We start from the raw sequence: 19,645 nt of genomic DNA on the forward strand, positions 1-19,645 counted from the left end.
TGCCTGATGGCGGCCTCCCCGCGCCCTCAGCCCGGCCCGCCCTCCCCGGCGGGAGAGGGGCGGTGCTGGGCCGTGCCTGGCGCCTCCTGGGAGAGGAGCGGGCGCAGCTGGGACGCGGCCGGAGGGGACGGCGGGCACGGCCGGGCAGGCACGGCGGGGAAAGGGCTCTGCTGGGGCGGGAGCTGGCGGAAAATGGTGGGTGCCGGCCCAGGGAGGGAGAGCGGCGGGGGGCCTCTGGTCCCCGAGGGAGATGGGGGTGCACGGGGAGGCACTCGGGCGTTCCTGGGGAGCTCTGTAGCGCCGCTGAGGAGCTTGAGCGTTAGCGCCAGGCTGCGGCGGGAAGTGTCTTTGTACCTCCCTAAAATTAAGTCAAAATGAAGAAAGCGCTGCTCTCTACTTCCTACACGCATTCCTGTTATGCCTGCCCCACTCCTTCCCCCCCAAAAAATGAAAACAAAACCCAGGCGCCATTTATGCCTGTTCAAATCTGTTGTTGTAATATAAACACACATGCTTCCATTCAAGCAGAATTAGGAGAAATTGCTCAAAATATGTGAGTACGTGACACTGGAAGAACAGTAGCTGTCTATTTATTGCCGCACTGGTCAAAGCAGGAAAGCAAAGTCGGCTGAGGGCATTTACTCATTCCTGAGCCTGCTTTTGTCGTGCTGTGCAGATAGACCAGGACTTTGCAGGCTGTCAGCTGGACAGTGTTACTGCTGAGGTCAGCTGTAAAACTTGGTGTCCTAGACTACTCAGTTTGTTGCTATTTCAGTAATATGAAATTTTTCAGACTGCAGGTCTACTTTACATTAGGGAAAAAAAGATATATTTGCTTGCTTCAGGAATTATATTGGATGCAGCTGTTTAAGGCATTAGTGTGACATCACTGCTGCTGGAAGTACTGTAGCCAGAAGTACTTGATGGTCCCTTATCTGCAGTTCACTTGCTTACATCTTCAACTTATACTGGGAAAAATTATTTTGAGTTTGGACAAGAGTCAGAATGATACTGTGTAACTATGCAACCCACTCTTTTTTGGCAAACTGAAAATGTTCCGAAATTATTTTTGAATCTGCCTGCTGTGGGAAACGTGCTTGAGTGTTTCTTGCCTGCAAGAGGGTTCCTGGTTTGTTCCTGTTAGAGGTGGCTGCTTGGACTACACTGAAGGTGGCACCTGGTTGTTCTTCAAATTCCAAAGTTATTCTCAGTGTGTTGAGAGAGTTGGCAGCTGGGGAGCTAGTACTGTACCTGCTCCAGCTTCTCCTTTTCCATCCAGATTAACCACAGCCTGAAATAAGGAAATTGAAATAAAGCAGAACCAATTCTGATGTGAGCAGCTTCATCCTATAAAGACAGCCAGGTTTGTTCCCTGTTTACATATGAGATGGGAAAGAAAAACAATTAATTGCTTAAGTATTAAGAAATAAGTTATTAAGTAGATCTGTAATAGCTTTGTCGTCATAAGGCTTAAATTTAAGTGCTTCATTTTAAGAAATATAAAATCGAGTTGTAGCTATTTAACATGCAGTTAGCACATTGGAATGAATATAACACATGGTTTGAGGAAGGAAAATATATTTTTAGCAGGTGGCTATCTACGAGTGGTTTTGTTATTGTTATAATAACTTTATTGAACTTCCGAGAAGCAAAATTCCAGCTGTTGAAGGAGCTAGTCAGTAGAATCCTCTGTGAAACTGCCCTTTTGGACAAGAGGTGATATATTTTTAAGGACACCTTCCACAGAGCACAAGAGCTAGTGATCCCCAGTCACAAGAAATTGGGCAAAGAAGGCAAGAAATCAGCATGTGTGAGTCAAACAAAAAGGCAGGAAGGACATGCAGAGGCAGTGGAAGCAGGGCAGGTGTCTGGGAAGAGTGTAGGTAGTCTGATTGTGTAGGGATGGGCTGAGGAAGGCCGGGGGCATCTGGAGCTGAACTTGACAAGGAGTGTGAAGAATAACAAGAAGGGTGTCTACAGGAATGTTACTTTGACAGGAGAGGTGAAAGAAAGCATACACACACACACCACTGTGGGAAATGCAAGGCTGGCAAATGGGTAGCAATGGATGAGAAGGCTGAGGCACTCAACAACTTTTTTGCCTCAGTCTTCAATGGCAAACCACCTGTCTTTCCACACCCTTAGTGTGGGTGGACAGCAGAGTGGGGACTGGAGTAGCAAAGTGTTCCCTACTATAAGTGAAGGTCTAGTGATAGGATTGCGTCTGTGAAAAATGCCATCCTAGGGTCCCAGTGTCATGACAAAGAAGCCATCCTACATATGACATATGATACCTGACAGATTTCCCTCTTGCCACTGATCAACACTGGTCAGGGGTGTGAGCTCTGACTATCTCCTATGGTCTGTAAATGTGAGTGTTCATCTAGCCCTACCTCAGAGACAAATTGGTGAGTTAATCTTGTTCCTAAGTTGGAGGATTGTCCACCACAGTGGACAGCCTATTACTAGCCATAATTTTTGATATCCTTATTAAAGACCTAGACAGTCATAACCTGGAAGAGCAGAATCTTTCCCCACTACCCTGAACTTGGATCCAGCTGCATCCAGCGTTCTCAGTTCCCTAGTAGAAGAAAGTCCCCGACACACATGAACAGATCCAGTGTAGAGTCACCAAGATGATGAAGGAAAACCAAGAGAGGAATGGCTTTGTTCAGTATCCAGAAACAAAAGCTATTGTTTCTTCTGCCATCTTTAGCTGCTTAGCAGCACAGTGTTAAGAGGATGGAACCTACTTCATCTGAGGGGAATGCACGGTAAGAGATGATAAATGTTGTTTGCTGAACAGTGTTTAACAGTGACACATGGAGAATCCTGTGATTTCCTCCTGCCAAACCATGTCAAGGTCAGATATTAGAACAGGTTGAAATCTTTATCTATTATCTTTCAAAAGTAATACAGCTTCACATGTCTGTTACAATCTGATCTGTGCTTCCACTCTTGAAATTTGTTTCCTTGGACGCTCATTGACATCCCTCTTCTTTTTTTCCTCATGTCCCTTTAATTTTTCGTTTATCAAGTCTCCTTAATACTACAAGATAACGGGTGAGAGATACCAGGTGAGATGTATGTATATGCTAAGTGGGCTTGAGCAGCAAGTTTCCATCTTGTGGGAGAAGCTGGTTGTATATGTTACAAGCAGGAACTTGTTCAACGGTGAAACTACCCTTGTTATAGTACAGAAGTCCAGGGGGCTTCAGAGAGATTGCTGGTGCTTGAAAGCTCCAGCTTGAAGTTTGTCACTTCCCTTCCGAGTTCACTTAGTCACTATGCTCCAAGAGATGTGTACGCTGCAAGGGGGTGTTTAACCTTTGTAGAAATCTATGCTTTTATATACTCAAAGTTTTATTTGGCAGCTGTAAAATCAAGCGGATTAATCATTTCTCTCTGTGGGGCAGTAACAGGCCTGTTGCTGTAAGAACAGGCAGAAGTGAAACTGGGCTATAGGATATTTCTATAGCTTTGATGAAATTTTGCATTTACTGATGTTACAACATGTTTGTCCTGTATCAACATTTAAGTAAGGCAGAAGTAAAAAAAGTGCCTAGAAGAGGTTTAGGTTTAATCACTTTATGCAGTGTCTAGGAAAGCACAGCTGGCCCTTTAAGTAGCTTCAGCTTTTTTTGTCAGCCCACATCAGGTGCTGTGCCCCATAGAGCCATAGAGAGCTCATAGAAAGCTAAAGCTGGAAGAAGACCTTTAAGATCATCAAGTCCAACCTAGCACCACCATGTTCACCAGTAAAGGAATGTAGTTTGTCCATGTAGTAGACATGTCCGCAAGTGCCATGTTTTTTGAACACTTCCCACTATGGAGATTCCACAGCATGTTCCAATGCTTTACAGCCCTTTCTGTGAAGAATATTTTTATAGCACCTAAATTAAATCTCCCTTGGTTCAGCTTAAGCTCATTTCCTCTCATCCTGTCACTTATTACTTGGAGACTGGCCCCCACCTGGCTACAGCCTCTTTTCAGATATCTGTAGAGAGTGATAAGGTCTTACTTAAGTGCAGTTCTGAGAGCTGCATGCAGCTGACCTATTTCTGTGATGGTGTTGACATCCCTTTTCACTTTCTCGTGTGAACTTGCTCCTTTGAACCTCTGTTGGATTTGCAACCTGATAACAAAGTGGCACAGTCATTTAGGAGAGTGAAAACTAGCCGCCTTCAATCTTTGACCTTCTTCCAAGATTTGGTAGTATTGCATAAGTAAAGTGCAGTTGCAGCTTATTGCTTTTTAATGCAGTGTCATGCTTGTGTGGATATTTGCAGTATGGTCTCTGCCAAAAGTAGCATGGGAGTGGTTTGCCTTTACTTTGTTCTTACCACAGGGAAAAAAAAATACAATTGAAAAAGCATTGTAAGAACTAAGTCAGAGGGAAGAACAGGTAGCTTTTGCTAAAGCTTGTAAGAACATGGGATTTGAGGCCATATTCACTCCCAGGTAATCCTTGTATGTGTATGAGGTGGTCTCTGGATTGTTACTCCCTTGGCAGTATCTACTGCCAAGAAGTCCTTTTATGTTAGTTTGAGGGGCTTTTTGTGGGTTGGTTGGTTTTGGTTTTTTTTAACGTTTTTGTCCCTTATGCTGGTTAAAGGCACTTTGTTTTAAAATGCTGCAGAATATTAATACATTAGATCTGGGGGAAGAAAATAGATAAGATGATGATTACCAGAACAACTTTGCTGTTGTTGTGATGGGTGAATTTCTCCTCAGAACCAATCTACAGATTAATTATGTCTGAGATACACTTTACTTAGCCTCAGAAGAATCACACCCTTTTCTTCCAGTGTGTAACTGCTTCAGAATGGAGATGAAAGGAAAAGTTCCACAATCATATTTACAAACTGTGACTGTCAGGAATATGACCTGTTAAGCTAACCCAAAATTTTAATTGAACTCATGTAACTGACAGGTTTCTAAAAGGATTTTGTCCTCAAGGTTAGATTTGGGCAAGTCCAGGCTAGGAAACCATACCACACCAATCAGGAATAACAGCTGAGGTTAGATGAGAAAGGTAAATTTTTCTGATTTGACTCATGCTGTCTTGAAAGCTTTACTGCTTTTCTGCTTTAATGTGATGATTTCCTGATTTCGGTTATCACCACTAGCTCTTCAGTCTATTGAAACTATTTCAATTTTCTCAGACTTGTCTGTCTCTTCTTTTCTAGTTGCTAGTATGTATTATGGTATTCCAGTTTTCATGTCTTTCTTCTTCTCTTCCATTTTCCCCTGAATTGTGAACCTCATTACTCATGCTGATTTTGGGAACTGAGCTATGATTACCTGTGTGAAGCTTTCACTTTCAGCTCTGCTGCAGCTTGCAGCTGCTGCAGTATCTGAAAACAGGTGGGATCCTTGCTTTGTTACGTACATTGCTAGTGCAAAAAGCCAAGACTTCCCAATCCATTATTTCTTTCCTTGATTGTCTGTTTTATTTGATAACTTGATGGGCTAGACCACAGGGCAAGGAGGGTTTCAAGGACATCAGACTAAATGCTGTCTTGGCCTTCAATTTCAGCAAAGGCTTTTTGGTTCTTTTTTAAGAAAAACAAGCAGAAATGCATCACCTTATTTTTAAAGATACCTTCTTATCACTCTCTGGGCTGTTCGTTCTCAAGTTATCACAGCAGTCTCTACTGTAATAATTATAATGGTCTATGAAACACTTTATACAGCAAACACACAGAAGTGTAACGAAGAGTTTTAAATCTACCAGCAAAAAGCTGTTAGAGGAACATTCCTAATAACAGTATTGAGTCAAAATTTGGAACATATTGGGAATTTATTTGCAGAGACCTGTTCAAAGAAACAATAATTTTCAGGCATTCATATACACTATAACATCCAAGATATTTTATAGACACTCCGAAAAATCTGCCTAATTTATTGCATTGTGGTATATATGTTTTGGTTTTTTAAGTACTTTCAGAGCATTTAATCTCTCTTTGTTTAATGGATAACCCAAGTTTAATCCAGCTAAACAGTGCTTTATTAAATTTACTGTCCTGGTTAGACAATTTCTATTGATTAAGTTTTCTGGGGTGTACTCAGCTATGAAGTGGCTCCCTTACTGCACCTGCAATGTGTTAATGAAATTTTCTGGGATGTATAGACCTTTGACTCCTTATCTTTCTTGTTCTATGACTTCTAATTAATCTCTAGTTATTTGATAACCATTGAATAATTCTTTATTGAATTCAGTTCTTCCACTGATTAGGTTCTATGAGCAGTGTGGGTCCATGGAGTTCCTTCCTGTGGTTACAGTGAGGTAATTTCTCAGAGTTTTCTGCTGACACTCATGCAACACAGATCTAAATCAAAATCACAGTCAAACTTTTTTTAAAACTAATTAAATGTAGTTCATTACAATTTTTTTTTGAAAAATCACAAAACTCCTGGTTAACTAAGATATAATTAACTGTCAAAAGAAATTTATTATTCAGACCTACTGACCTTGAAAACAAGGTAGCATTACAGTTTACAAGAGCAGGTTACTGTTCTTGGAACTGAGATTGTAGCTATGACATACTTAGTCCAGTAAAATTTTGCTGGAACCCAGAAATGTTGTATCACTGCTGTTTATCCTTTGGAGTTATTTTATATGCTTGCTTGAGCAATGTAGTCCTTACTACTTCTTATGATTTTATATCTAAACATACAAAAACATCTTGGTTTGTTGTCCTGGAAAATAGTTTGTGGCTCTAATAATCAAGCATGTGTCTGTATTGTTTTCTGTTTGGTTTGGGGTTTTTGTTTTATGACCTACAGGAGAGTCTCCTAGCCTTGAAATGGCTATAATGATGTGATTTCAGTAGAAAAAAAGAGAAATAGTAGACAGAAAATTTGTTCTGTTTCCAAAATTAGGCCTAAATATAATAAAAAAGGGTTTAGTGAAATTAGTGTTTCGATATTGTTCCTAAGCAGGATCATTGCTCTGCAGAAAAACCCGTGTTTTCCAAAAAGTAGAGATGTTTGATAGGAAGGTGAGGATTCCTGTGAATAGGAGATCTGAGGGTGGAAGCACCCGAAGAAACAACAGAAGAGAGACTGAAATAGCCAGTACTGATGGCACGTACATTTACAGTTCGTCCTGTACTCAAAATGTAAAGACTCAAGCTACTAAGATAGGATAGTGGGAAAGTAAAGAACAGGGCTGGTGCCTTGGAGGCATACACACAAAAGATACAAAAAGCAGGGAGTCAGTATTGATGATTCACAGACACGTGACAGGATGGAGGACAAAGCATTTCTGAAGCACTTTTGGCTCCCCGGAGGTGCAAATGGCACATCAGTGCATGGCTGCCAGCCTAGCCAGCATCCCTTTGTCCCTGATCATTCCTGGTTGGAGCACTTGGGTGCCTATCTGAATGCAGGGCACACAGGTGGGACAAATCCCTCTCAATGCCTGTGAGTGTAAGCTAGTGAATGGGATCCGTTTTGTGTATTTCTGAACTCACCTTTTGCTCCTGTTTTCTCGCTTTGCTTGGTTGTTGCTGCAGTGTCTTTTGTTGCAGCCAAACACTGTTGATACCAAAGCAAATACATAAAGCAGCAGATACAAATGCTGGCCCACTTATCTACTCTGGGATGCTTCGATTTTGATGATACTTGATTTTGTGAAAGGTGATTTCCCCAGCACACACTTCTGGTGCAGGAAACCTTCACTTGCTTTGTGTTTCTTTGCCATTGCGGAACACGAAATATCTCTGTTTCATCACAAAAAGTTGTTAAGTGCTGATTAGTTTCTGGATTTGGTGACAGACTCTTTTATCTAAATAGTAGATAATAGAGCAGATAGAGAGCTTGCCCTGTTCTCCCTGATCTTTGCATGTGCATCTTTAAACACATTTTGCTTTTTTTCCCTCAGGTCCTCGGTACTCATTAGCACTTCTGTCTTCAGGGGTTTTGTAGTTGAACACGTCGCAATGTATTGGTTTCTTTACACTTTTCACCCTTCATATTGTACTTGGGCGTTTTCACAAAAAGAACAAAAGCTGAAGACAGTCCCCTGCACAGAGTTTTCTCCCTTGTTACATACCTCATTGCAACATAGTTGGGGCAAAATGCCAAAATTTGCTATTGATTCTTAAGGTGGCTCGTAGATAGAGGCTTAGCCATGCAATCTGTCCTTGTGCTGAGAACAGGGAACGTGTCAGGGCACACACCATGAGTGGTGAATGTATTTGCTGTGTTCAAGTATGAATTGAGCAATGAAATGGACATTAATTTTTAATTAGTTATTTCTGCACAGAGGTAGAGTTTCAGGACTGGATGGGTAAAATGTAATTTGAAGAAATTCCTGTTGTGGTGGATAGTCTTGTCTCCCGACTGCAGAATTTTGTGGGTTCTAGAACCATGGGTTTTATGCAGTTAGCATTGCATGCTTGACAAAGTGCCTGTGCAGCTGGCTGGGCACTGAGCTGAACTGGGTTTGAAGGGTTAATCTCAACTACTTAATGGGAGGAAAGTGAATCACAGTGGGTGTTCCTTATGCTATGTTTACTTACTTCAAGGGAGGTGTACTGAGGGCAGTACCTACCAAGAGCAGACATTTTCATCTTTTCTGAGTGTGTGTGACTGAAGGAGTCCAGCCAGTGACTGAGCAGACGCAGAAGGTTATTGTCTTGTCAGCGGGAGACCCAGTTTTCACCTGCTTGCTCTAAGTATAAACTTCTCTGTTCTTGTTGGTTCCCTTGGGTGTAAGAAGGGAAAAGGATCTGTGACGATAGAATTAATGCAAGTAATTTATTTGTTTCTGTCTTGTATGAAAAATATTGGTAGCAGTGTGCTCCCAGTTCTAAGCGCTAAGCTTTGCAACTGGAGAAGCATTTTTTTTCAATATGATGAATGTCACAGTAAGAGATCTTGCTTACATTTGTTTTTCTCATTTGCACTTTGGTTCAAGCTTGTAAAAGTTTAGTTTAATGGTTAATAGTTAATTGACATAAGTTTTTAATTATATTTTCTAAAGGGATTTTTTTTTCCTCCTAGAATGAGTAGATTTTCCTTCTTTAGTATCATTAGAGTGGGAGATGTATATTTTGCTGGGATGACTTCCCACATGAGGACTTGCTGCCAGCAGGCAGAGAGGTCTGACAGGTCGGAGGAAGATCTAGGTTGCTAATGCAATAAGGGTACTTTTCTGACATTTTCTCAACCTGGTGATATTACCACAGAGACAAGCAGAGGCTTTCTTGTGTGATGGCACATTATTGAGATAGATGTTTTGCCTGATGAAATCTAAACCAGCCCCACGAGCAGCCCAGCACTGTTGGGCATCGCTTTGACAGCTGTGCTTTGTCTGTGTTTGTACACAGGATGGTGATTGCCAAGGCATGGGCTCTAAAGAAGCATTTTGATGGTTTTCCCAAAACCAGTGACTTTGACCTGAAAAAGATAGAGCTACCAAATCTAAAGGATGGAGGTGAGCAGAATGCTACTTGTCACTACTAATTTTTCTGGAGGTTATATGTTTGCTGATGTGTGGCTGTGGATCTATAAAACTGCATGTTTCTCTTTGGAATTTCAAAAATTGCTGGCTTGTCACAAGCCATGCACCTTAAGGGTGAAGGACAATTGCTGAAAACGTATACTGATGGGGTTGGTGGTTTCAAAGGCATTCTTGATAAGGCCTTAGAAACAATGATTGAATTCTAAGTCCATCACACAGCAATTGGAGCCTATTTTTCACAGTTACTGCTGCCTAATCGCTCTTGCTGCCTAATGACAAAGGCATTTGAATGTGTTTGCAAATGGAGAAAATCACCATGAAGAAGTGATGTGGCCTCAAAACCAGCAGCCAGGAGAAGAGAATTTTTTTAATGCCAAAAGAGAGAAGTGGACTGTGACTTAGAACCAATGAAGTAACTGTATTAAGTTCCTAACATGTTTTACTAGTAAAATGTTTTTATCTACTTTAATTTTCAAAATCTTTTGGAAAAAGATGGAGAACATGATACCCTATAGGACTAGGTTTTCAGTGGAGTTTTTCATGCTGATGGAGAAAATATTGAGGATAGTGCTAGAGGAGAGCAGAGTGACTGCACCGGGAGTGAGCCTGCTGCTGAAAGACCTTGGGGCTGGAGTCACAGAAGGTTGATCTTCTATTTCAAGAAGAAAGATGGCAAGATTTTTGCCTGCATTCAAAATCGATTTTTTTTGGCATTCCTTATCTTATTTGATTGTTGCAACAGGAAGAGAGGTTGAATATAAATAGGAAAAAAAAAAAGACAGGTTTTATTCCTGTGTTTCTCTGTTTTAAAAAGATTAAGGAATATGATAACTTATCATCATATCAATCACAGGAGCTGTTGATAAAAGAATGAACTTTGATTTTTGGTTTCACATGGACATTTGTACTGTATTTTCCTGAGACTCATCCCACCACTTGTCATTTACAAAATTTGCCACGCTTTAAAAGGTGTGTAGAAGGAATTATGCAGAAGGATATTAAAGTACCAATTATGTTTACAACTTAAATGTTTGAAAAATGGATTTCTTCTTACATTTGCAAATACATTTAAAAATTTCATGCTGTGGGTATTTAAGAAGATAGAGTAATTTTTCCTTCATATTTTAATCCCTAAAGCAAAAAGAGGCATAAGCTCACACTACAATGGCACTTTTATATGCGATGGCCTTCCTTGTTATGTTACGTGGCTTTTCTGCTCACTCTTAAGTAATGGGAAGGTACTTCCATCTCTGAGTACATTTACAGCTAGACTGCTGCAGCACAGGCCATGAAAAATATTAGTCGGTGGAGATGAACCGCTCAAACTGCTGTGTAAATGAGAAGTTTAAAACATGTTTAACAGTGTCTTTCCCAAGAACAAGTGTTGTTAGACAGTAAAGTGGATTAGGCTATTTAGAAAGGATGAACTAATGCCTTCTGTTTAAGGCAGCCAATTAGTTTGTATTTGACCTGTGCCACCCTCTTCTGGCTGAATCATGGGATGACATTTTATATACATCGAAATTAAATGAGATTTTTGATTATGAATTCTGGCTGCTTGACTCTTCTGCAGAGAGAGGAGATACATGCGAAATTGCAAGGTTGAAAATAAGATAGTTTGCTAAAGCTACACTGGGGAAATTTTAGTTTTCAACAGCATGCCAATAACCCAAAACTAAAGAATGTTGTAGTTGTTTCTGGTAGGTTTTTCCTAAACAAAGATATGGGGGTTTTGAGCTGTCAGGAGTTCATATCAATTTAGCTGAAAGACTGACTTGTGGAAACTGTGCTCTATTGCACTGTTAATATCCAGGAATTTGCTTTGTCTTTTGTTGCAGAGTTGCTCCTTGAATCAGTGTTTCTCAGTGTTGATCCTTACATGAGGTATACTTTTTTGTCCTTTCTGAATTTCTGGCTAAGACACCTCATTTGAATTGCCGTTTAAACCTCAAAACAACAGTGGGCAGCACTCACTGCTGTTTTCAGCATCCCAATGCCTTTGTGAGCTTTTTAAAAAATGTACGTGAATTACAAGACTCAATAATATATGGAGCTGTGCCAGATTTAACTAGACGTTGGGGTAACATTTCTGCTGCCCTAGACTTTTCAATCAGCTGTTGTTCCTTGTCATGTCTTCAACTGGAATGCAATGTACTCGAATGAGACTGTAGCCTTGTAACAGTTCCTGCTTAATTTAACTTAGCAAACTTGTACTTAAGGACACACATTTTAAGGTGGACATTGCTGAAATACCCAATAAGGGGTAGTTGAAGCACAGGGAGACTGGGTAGTTTGAAGAGGCGTTGTGGACACTAAATTCGGAGATAGTTCTTTGGGTCTCAGTCTTGTTGTAGTGATGGACCATGATGGGAAGATTAATACTGTCATCCCACCAGCACTCCTGCTCAGGATGCCCAAGTAGCTGGCTCTGGAAAACATCTGGTTATGCTGTTACAATGACAAGCTAATTGTTAACTGTCAACAACAGATATTCTCTTTCTGTGTCAAGCAGTTGCTACTACTTCCTAGTGTGTCTGGAATGTTATTAAAGTTGCATGCTGTAAGCTGTGTTTGCCTGTGTTGTAGACCTTACAGTCGAAGGGACATGAAGGAGGGTGACATAATGATAGGCACGCAGGTTGCCAGGTAAGACCTTCAGTTCCTGTTATCAGTGTGCATGGCAGATCACAACAGGAATGTGCTGACACTCCAGACATCTGCAGCTTATGTTACCCATCCCTGACTTGTGTCTACATACTTCTGCTACTGACTTTCTTACCTGTAAGTGGTTGGAATGTATTTTTCCTCCAAGAATCTTTTGCTTTTCTGGAGAGCATATAGACCTAGGATAAAATTGGTATATTGTTGCTGGTGATAATGTCTTCAAAGGCAATTTTTACAAGTATAAAGGACCAACTATTGTACTTTGCACATTTTGAACTTCACATTTTAAAACCTGATGTGCTAGTAGCTGCATGACTGCAATCATGCATGCTATCTATTCCAGCTGAAAATATCTCTGCATCTTCAAAGATACAGCTCAAGCCAAAGCGTTATATAACCTTAAATCCATCCTTTTCCTAAGCTTGTGGTTATGTAGCTGCACAGATGTTTCCCTCTGTCAGCTTGCTCCTGCTGTGCTGCCTGTGAGTTGCTGCCTAGGAACATCTGTGGCCTTTGACTCTTGTGTTTCTCTGCAGAAACATTGAGGGCTGGGATAAATTAACAACCAAGTCTGATGGACAGAGGGTCAACTGTTTCTAATAATTCTAAGCTGCTTATCTACCCCTTTCCAACACAGTTTTGTTGTTGAGCTAAGAAAGTGGAATTTTCATTTGGCATAGAGATCCTGATATGGATATCTCCCTGATTTTAGATATTGCTTTTTATCTGATTTCATTACCCCAGGACATTCCTCTTCAGGATCTTAAATTTTTAAATGATGTGCAGTTTGTCTGAGAACAGACAGCTTATCAGCAACTTGCTGTTCCATCCTTTAATCCTAGCATCCTCTTTCCTGCATTCTAACTCACAGAAGCCTGGTCTGATCTCAAACCAAACTGGTGCTAGTCAAAGAAACAATTGGCACTTGTGTGTGAAAATTTGGTTTATTGTGGGCGATGCTGAATCTAAAATCATCTTGCCAGTATTTCCCTCTTTATAAGAGGCTGTAGACATTTCAGGAAAGGCACTTGACCCCTAAAGCATCAGCAGTCAGAAGATACAGGTTAAAAATCATGACGTGAAATATTTTTTTTATGAATCACAGGAAGAATGGAAGACCCAGTATTGATTTGTTTCTAACAGGATATGGGTTTTTTGGTTGGTTTTTTTTTTGCTTAGGTTTTTTTTTTTTTTGTTTAGTTTTGTTTTTGTTTTTTTTTACTTTTTAAACAGGGTTGTAGAAAGCAAAAATCCTGCTTTCACAGTGGGAGCCTTTGTTGTGGCTAGCAGGGGCTGGAGAACTCATTTTATCTCTGATGGGAAAGATCTACAACTCCTTCCTTCCACTTGGCCGGAATCACTCCCCAAATCTCTAGCTCTTGGAACAATTGGCATGCCAGGGTAAGTTTGGAGATGAAAAGGCAACTATCCCCTGGATTTTGGTGTGCAGGAGCTTTCTTCCTGTCTGTATTGACCTTTGTCTTGTTCTACTATCATGCTGCCTGTTCATGCTGGTAAAAAAGCTGTGCATCTGGATGTGCTTGCCCTGTATAGGGCATGAAGTTTAGTCCTTCCTCAACATCAGAGGAGATTTGCCTTGGAGATTATTGTGCTTCTCCTTGAGGAGCTGTAATAGGTCAGAAAGAGTCTTGTTCTACTATCTTGTTCTACTATCATGCTGCCTGTTCATGCTGGTAAAAAAGCTGTGCATCTGGATGTGCTTGCCCTGTATAGGGCATGAAGTTTAGTCCTTCCTCAACATCAGAGGAGATTTGCCTTGGAGATTATTGTGCCTCTCCTTGAGGAGCTGTAATAGGTCAGAAAGAGGATCCAGGAAGAGCTGGAAAGAATGTAGTTCAGTCTGTGTTAGCCTTAGTAGAAAGTCTCAAACTTCACTGGCACCTGGACTAGTCTGTTTTTACTGATTGGGCTCTGTTGCTATTCACTGTATTTCCAGAATCAACCCCAAAGTGCAAAAGACAGATGCTGTATCATGCAGCAAAATAGATGTTCTTTAAATTGCACTGCAGCAGACAGAAGTGCTGTGCTTTGGAATCTGTATGTACTATTGGAATCTCTCAGTCATCTGCTTGCATTTCTTATTCATTCTCTGTAGTTTTTATGGGAGATCAGGACTTAGGCAGTGCTAATGATCTGGAAGGCTTTCAAAATGATTGTAAAATTGTGTGTGGTGGAGAACTTCTCAGATTTGATTTTAACATCAGTCAAGATGCATGTTTTTTTCTAGATGTCTTATAGAGGAATTCAGTTAGCTTTTTCATTTGAGACCATATGGGAAGCTATGAGCTTGAATTTAGAAATTAGAAGAGTTCTGTGGGATTCTTGACCAGTCGTTGAGCTACTTCAGTGGTTCCTACAGATTACTAATGCACTGGTGAGACCTGAAGTTTCCAGTTTTGGGCCCCTCACTACAAGGAAGACTTTGACTTGCTGGGGTATATCCAGATAAGGGCAGCAAAGCTGAAGGACCTGCAGCACAAGTCTGATGAGAAGCAGGTGAAGGAGCTGGACTTGTTTAGCATGGATAAAAACAGGCTCAAGGAGACCTTACTCTTCTCTGCAACTACCTGAACGAGGTTGTTACCAAATGGGGGTCAGTCTCTTCTCACAGGTAATAAGTGACAGGACAACAGGAAATGGCCTCAAGCTGCATTCCAGGATGTTCAGGTTGGACACCAGGAAGAATTTCTTCACAGAAGAGATTGTCAAGCATTGGAACAGACTGTCCAGGGAAGTGGTGGATTCACTGTCCCTGAAGGTGCTCAAGAAACAACTGGATATGGCACTTAGAGCTAAGATTTAGTTGACAAGGTGGTAATTGATCAGAGATTGGACTCAGTGATCTTGGAGGTCTTTTCAAACCTTAACTATTCTGTGTTTCACCCAGTAGCCATAGCACAGTAGACCTCTGGAGCAGTGAGCCCATCAGTTCAGCAAGTTTTTCTCAGCCTTTTTATCTTTTTCTGCCAGCTTTGATTTGTGATTAATATAATTTAATCTAGTAGATACCAGCTGGAAACTGACCTCTGTCTATGCTGGATTTACTGTCTCTTCCAGTATGTAACTGAGTTGCCACAGAGTTATCTGTGCTTCTCCTTCTCACTAATGAGCACAATGAAAGCTGTTTTCACCTTCGAGAGATTTCTGCCTCAGCAATCTCTTTCTCAGCAGTGTATCTGTGTTGTTGTGTTTTTTTTTTTGTTTTTTTTTTTTTTTTTTTTTTTTTTGGGATGGCTGTGAAAAAGCCAAATTAAGGTTCCATTAAGTTTTGTATTTCACAATATAGGAAGACTTAATCTTGTTCTGGTGGTGACTGTATTTTGGATCAGTGTGGTCAAGCCACATCTGTGTGTCTGTCATCTTTTATTCCTCACTGAACATTCTTTCCTTTCCTTTGCAGCCTCACTGCGTATTTTGGTCTGCTGGAGGTCTGCAAGATGAAGCCAGGAGAGACAGTCCTTGTTAATGCTGCAGCTGGCGCTGTGGGCTCTGTGGTAGGGCAGCTCGCTAAAATTGGGGTGAGTGGCTTGAACTGCTCATACGTGCTGCTGAGAAGACATAGCTGTCAAACAGGGCAACAAGGCCATGAATGATCAGTAGGACAAGCATCCCTGAAGGCGTGTCTACACTAGGGTCTTGAGATGGAAAAGCTCCTGACAACATAGCAAATCTAGCTGGATGTTTCAGGAGTTCATATGCAGACAACAGCCTTTAAGGGTGAGCCCTTCACCTAGCACACTCTGAATGTCAGCCTGCATTGTCAGGGGATGTTTATAAGTGTTTTTCTCCTTTCCTTGCAGGGTTGCAAAGTGGTTGGCTGTGCTGGCTCAGATGACAAGGTTGCCTATCTGAAAAAAATAGGCTTCGATGAAGCCTTTAATTACAAGACTGTTAAATCTCTGGATGAAGCACTGCGTAAAGCCTCTCCTGATGGCTATGACTGTTTCTTTGACAATGTAAGTTCAGAAAGAAGGCCTTTCCTTGAGCACCTGTCATTTTCTTTAAACTCTAGCAGGAACTCAATATTGTAATAATCTAATTGAAGTCTACACCAGGATTTCAGTATGGAGATCCATTTAATCAAGCAATGGTCTTTGTAGGAGCTTACTGCTTTTCTGATCCCTTCCCACACATATTTCTGCAGCTGACTTGAGCAGTAACAGAAAGAACAAAACTGAAAAGGCAAAGCTGGATTGTTGGCAGTGTTTGTAAATGGGGAGAGAGGTTTTATTTCACTCTCTGAAAAGCATGGCGCATTTTCGCAAGTGACGGGCACAGTAACATGAAACTGATCCAGTCCATTCCTGGCCCCACCTTCAACCACAGGCAGTTCTCTGCTATTGCTGAAATGGGAGTGAGTGTGGATGGCTCCACATTATGTGGTCCTGCGGGCTGCATTGGTACCGGTAAACAAAACAGTAGCAAGGCAAATCTACTGGAGCAGCCCTCAGAAAGTTTCTGACATCTCCCAAATATAGCTGGAATTAATGGGGACAATGTACTGTTCTTGATAGGTGCTTGAATGTGAACATCTTGTTTTAAAGGCTAAGAAAATTTAACAGTATGGATGCAGTTAAATTGTGTCAGTTCACTTTCAAGATAAAGAACTACCCCTGTCTCTTTTAATTTCCTACGACAGCTAACATATATATCATACCTGATAATATAATACCTGGCCATGGGGGTATTAGCTGATATATTGGCCTTAAACTCCCTGGCTAGCTACCTGGTTTAAAATAAACCATCATCACCTCTTTGGCATGTCTTTCTTTCAGAAGTGCTTCTGCCAATCCAGGGATGAAGGCCATGGTGTTTTGCCTTTCTCTGGCAATTGAAAGGAATGTCTGGTGTCCTGGCAAAGTGCTTGTCTCTGTGGCAGGAGCTAAGGTCTTAAACCCTAGCTCATGGTCATGTCCATTCCCTTCATTCTCACTTCTAGCTTTTGTGCAGAGCTCTGCACAGCAGTATAATTTTTCACAGGTTTTCACTATTAAAAGCTTCTTTTCACATCACATCCCTATTTTGGAGATGAGAACCGTGAAGTAAAAAGTTTACATCACCATGACGTAAAGATGTAAAATTGCAGACTGGTGTGTGGGAAAAGCAGGGTTGGTGCTTCTTAGCACCCTTAGGAGGAGGGATCTATTTGCTAGTCCTGCCTCATGCTTCCAAACCAAGCTTCATGAAACAGATTTGGAATTAAAACTAATTCCATACATTCATAAATAATTTTTAGAAGAGTGAGATTGAGTCCTCATAGCACTGTGGAAATCCAAGGTTTCTGCAGCCACCAAGTCTTTGGGGTAGTGGAAGTCACTTCCCCCAGTTGAACCTGTTGGTGCAACAATGCAATGTTGGCAGATTTTGGCAGTCAGTGCTAAACACTGGATTGTTTCTAATGCACTGGATTGTCTCTAATGCTGTCCATGCTCTGGTTCTTGTAGGTGGGTGGAGAATTTGCCAGTGTTGCTATCAACCAAATGAAGAAATATGGAAGGATTGCAGTCTGTGGTGCCATCTCTCAGTACAATGACTCTGTGCCTCAGAAAGGTGAGGGCCTTTATTGTAAATCTAAAATGATTTTGTCTTTGGTAGTGGCAGAAATTCATAATGGCAGTCTGCTCTTTACTTCCCTGTGCCATTTAAGTGTGGATATCTGTATACATTTGGGTAACTAACTACTGCTGTGGGACGTGTGGGACACTGGGACCATGCTCCTTGTGCGTACATGCACTCATCCTCCTTTGCCCACACTGTCTGGTGAACATCAGGTGATTAGGAATGAAGGAGTGGTTAAGATACTTAAAACAGGGCTCCACATGGCCCTATGCAGATACAGATCAGCAGAAGACAGTCATCATGCCATTTATACAGTAGTACGTACTTTAAGATGAGATAATGGTTTTCCCTCAGGTTTTTAGATGATGCAGCTTAAGCTTTCTGGGTTGCTTTGTTTTGTTTTTTTTTTCCCAGTAAGATTTCAGCTACTAATAAAACTGCTGAGAAATATGGCTGAATGAATATTCGTTTTCAACAGCATTAAATTTTCCAGATTTGCCTTCTAAGGACTGTATTGTCTTTGGCAGCTGACCGGCTTTGGACTGTCACATCGCTTAAAAAAAATGGAACAGTCTTTTAGTAATGAGGAGACTATCAGACATTTTTGTGACTGGGGAAACATTTTCTAGAGTTTATAACTTAGATCCTGAGAGTTAGAGAGAGCATGAGTGCCTGTCAGGCTATCAAACAAGGTATTAAAACAGTATTTTTGAGATTCAGCTTAAGTCTCTCAGGTGAAGCTGAGGCCACTTTATTTCTGAATGAAACTGTTTTCAGAATTTTTTAGCTTTATGGATCAGGCCTTTGTCTCCCTAGGTGACTATCTGTCCATGAATATTCAGTCTTTTGTGCTGGAAATTCTCTTTGGAAAATTTATCTGTTGCTTCTAGCTGAAAGAAAGTGATTCAGTGATCTTTACTGGCTAAAAGCTCATTTTATGCATTGAGACTAATTCTGAATGAAACTGATATTGCAGGTGGCTTGCTGGTTCTTTTCTCTTGCAGGGCCTTATGTGCAGCTTCCCATGATTTTCAAAGAGCTTCAAATGGAAGGGTTTATTGTGAGCCGATGGAACAACCGCCGGGAGGAAGGTCTGCAGGCGCTGCTGAAGTGGGTCATGGAGGTGAGGAAGGAAGGAAGGGGCACTTGTTTGTAAGGTGTACTCACTCTGCAGAGTCCATCTTTTCAAGAGGTCTCTCCTCTCCCTGCCTTGATCCTTGAGACTCTTGGGAACACTTAAACTATGATAAATATGCCTAATCCCTTCTGTTTTGTTGAGATGTGTGATATCAGCTTGTAGACTCAGATATAATCCAGAATACATGTAGGCTTTGAAGAAGCATGCTTCCAGAAATAATTCAGAAATACTTACCTGATAATGAAGATTTTCATAGTTAGAGTAATTCCTGTATCTCTCATTGAGTCATTTATAGTATGGGCCAGGATTTCCATTGTAGTATTGTGCTGAAGTTACTGGAAAGAATGAATTTATAGTATTGGAAGCTGGGCTTTAAAGGAATTTAATAGGGAATTTCTTGTACTTTATTTTTCTAGGTGAAGGCTGAGTTAGTAACCGAGTTCATGGCTGTGAGAAGTTTGTGAGTGTGACCAGTAAAGGTTAAGAGGCTCTAGCTTGTACATACATGAGGTTTTGGGATGGGTCAGGTTTTGATAATTGGATTTGCAATTCCATACTTCTGTATGGATAGAGACAGGCCTGGTTTTGGGTAAATGATCCCCTACCTGTCAATTGTTTGGGGACCAAGTAGCAGTAAATCTGTCCTGGTATGTTTTTACAGCAGTGACTTTTACTTCCTGTTATGACTCCAAGTAAAAGGTTTTACAACAAAAGCAGATCCTCACAAGAGCCCACCTGGTTTTGCATTTATGCTGGTGCATGCCAGCTTGTGTGTTTCAAATGAAATATAT

At 41.0% G+C, this 19,645-nt stretch overlaps 1 protein-coding gene across 8 annotated transcripts in view; it reads left to right on the top strand.

Moving 5' to 3' along the window:
• Positions 1-19,645, top strand: part of PTGR1 (prostaglandin reductase 1) — a 43,563-nt gene that overhangs the window by 23,172 nt on the left and 746 nt on the right. The window contains exons 1-10 of one of the 8 annotated variants that reach the window (XM_059836441.1): positions 8,535-8,757; positions 9,339-9,445; positions 11,311-11,356; positions 12,059-12,118; positions 13,370-13,537; positions 15,558-15,675; positions 15,958-16,113; positions 17,602-17,707; positions 18,721-18,839; positions 19,271-19,517. In XM_059836441.1, coding sequence (XP_059692424.1) covers positions 8,756-8,757; positions 9,339-9,445; positions 11,311-11,356; positions 12,059-12,118; positions 13,370-13,537; positions 15,558-15,675; positions 15,958-16,113; positions 17,602-17,707; positions 18,721-18,839; positions 19,271-19,318 — 930 coding nt within the window. In that variant the 5' untranslated portion in view covers positions 8,535-8,755 and the 3' untranslated portion in view covers positions 19,319-19,517. Of the gene's footprint in view, positions 1-77; positions 196-8,534; positions 8,762-9,338; positions 9,446-11,310; positions 11,357-12,058; positions 12,119-13,369; positions 13,538-15,557; positions 15,676-15,957; positions 16,114-17,601; positions 17,708-18,720; positions 18,840-19,270; positions 19,518-19,645 lie in introns of those variants that run through there. The other 7 variants (XM_059836438.1, XM_059836434.1, XM_059836436.1 and 4 more) reach the window with 7 other exon arrangements.

Source organism: Haemorhous mexicanus, chromosome Z (assembly GCF_027477595.1).
Source record: "Haemorhous mexicanus isolate bHaeMex1 chromosome Z, bHaeMex1.pri, whole genome shotgun sequence".
Classification (NCBI taxonomy): Eukaryota; Metazoa; Chordata; class Aves; order Passeriformes; family Fringillidae; genus Haemorhous; species Haemorhous mexicanus.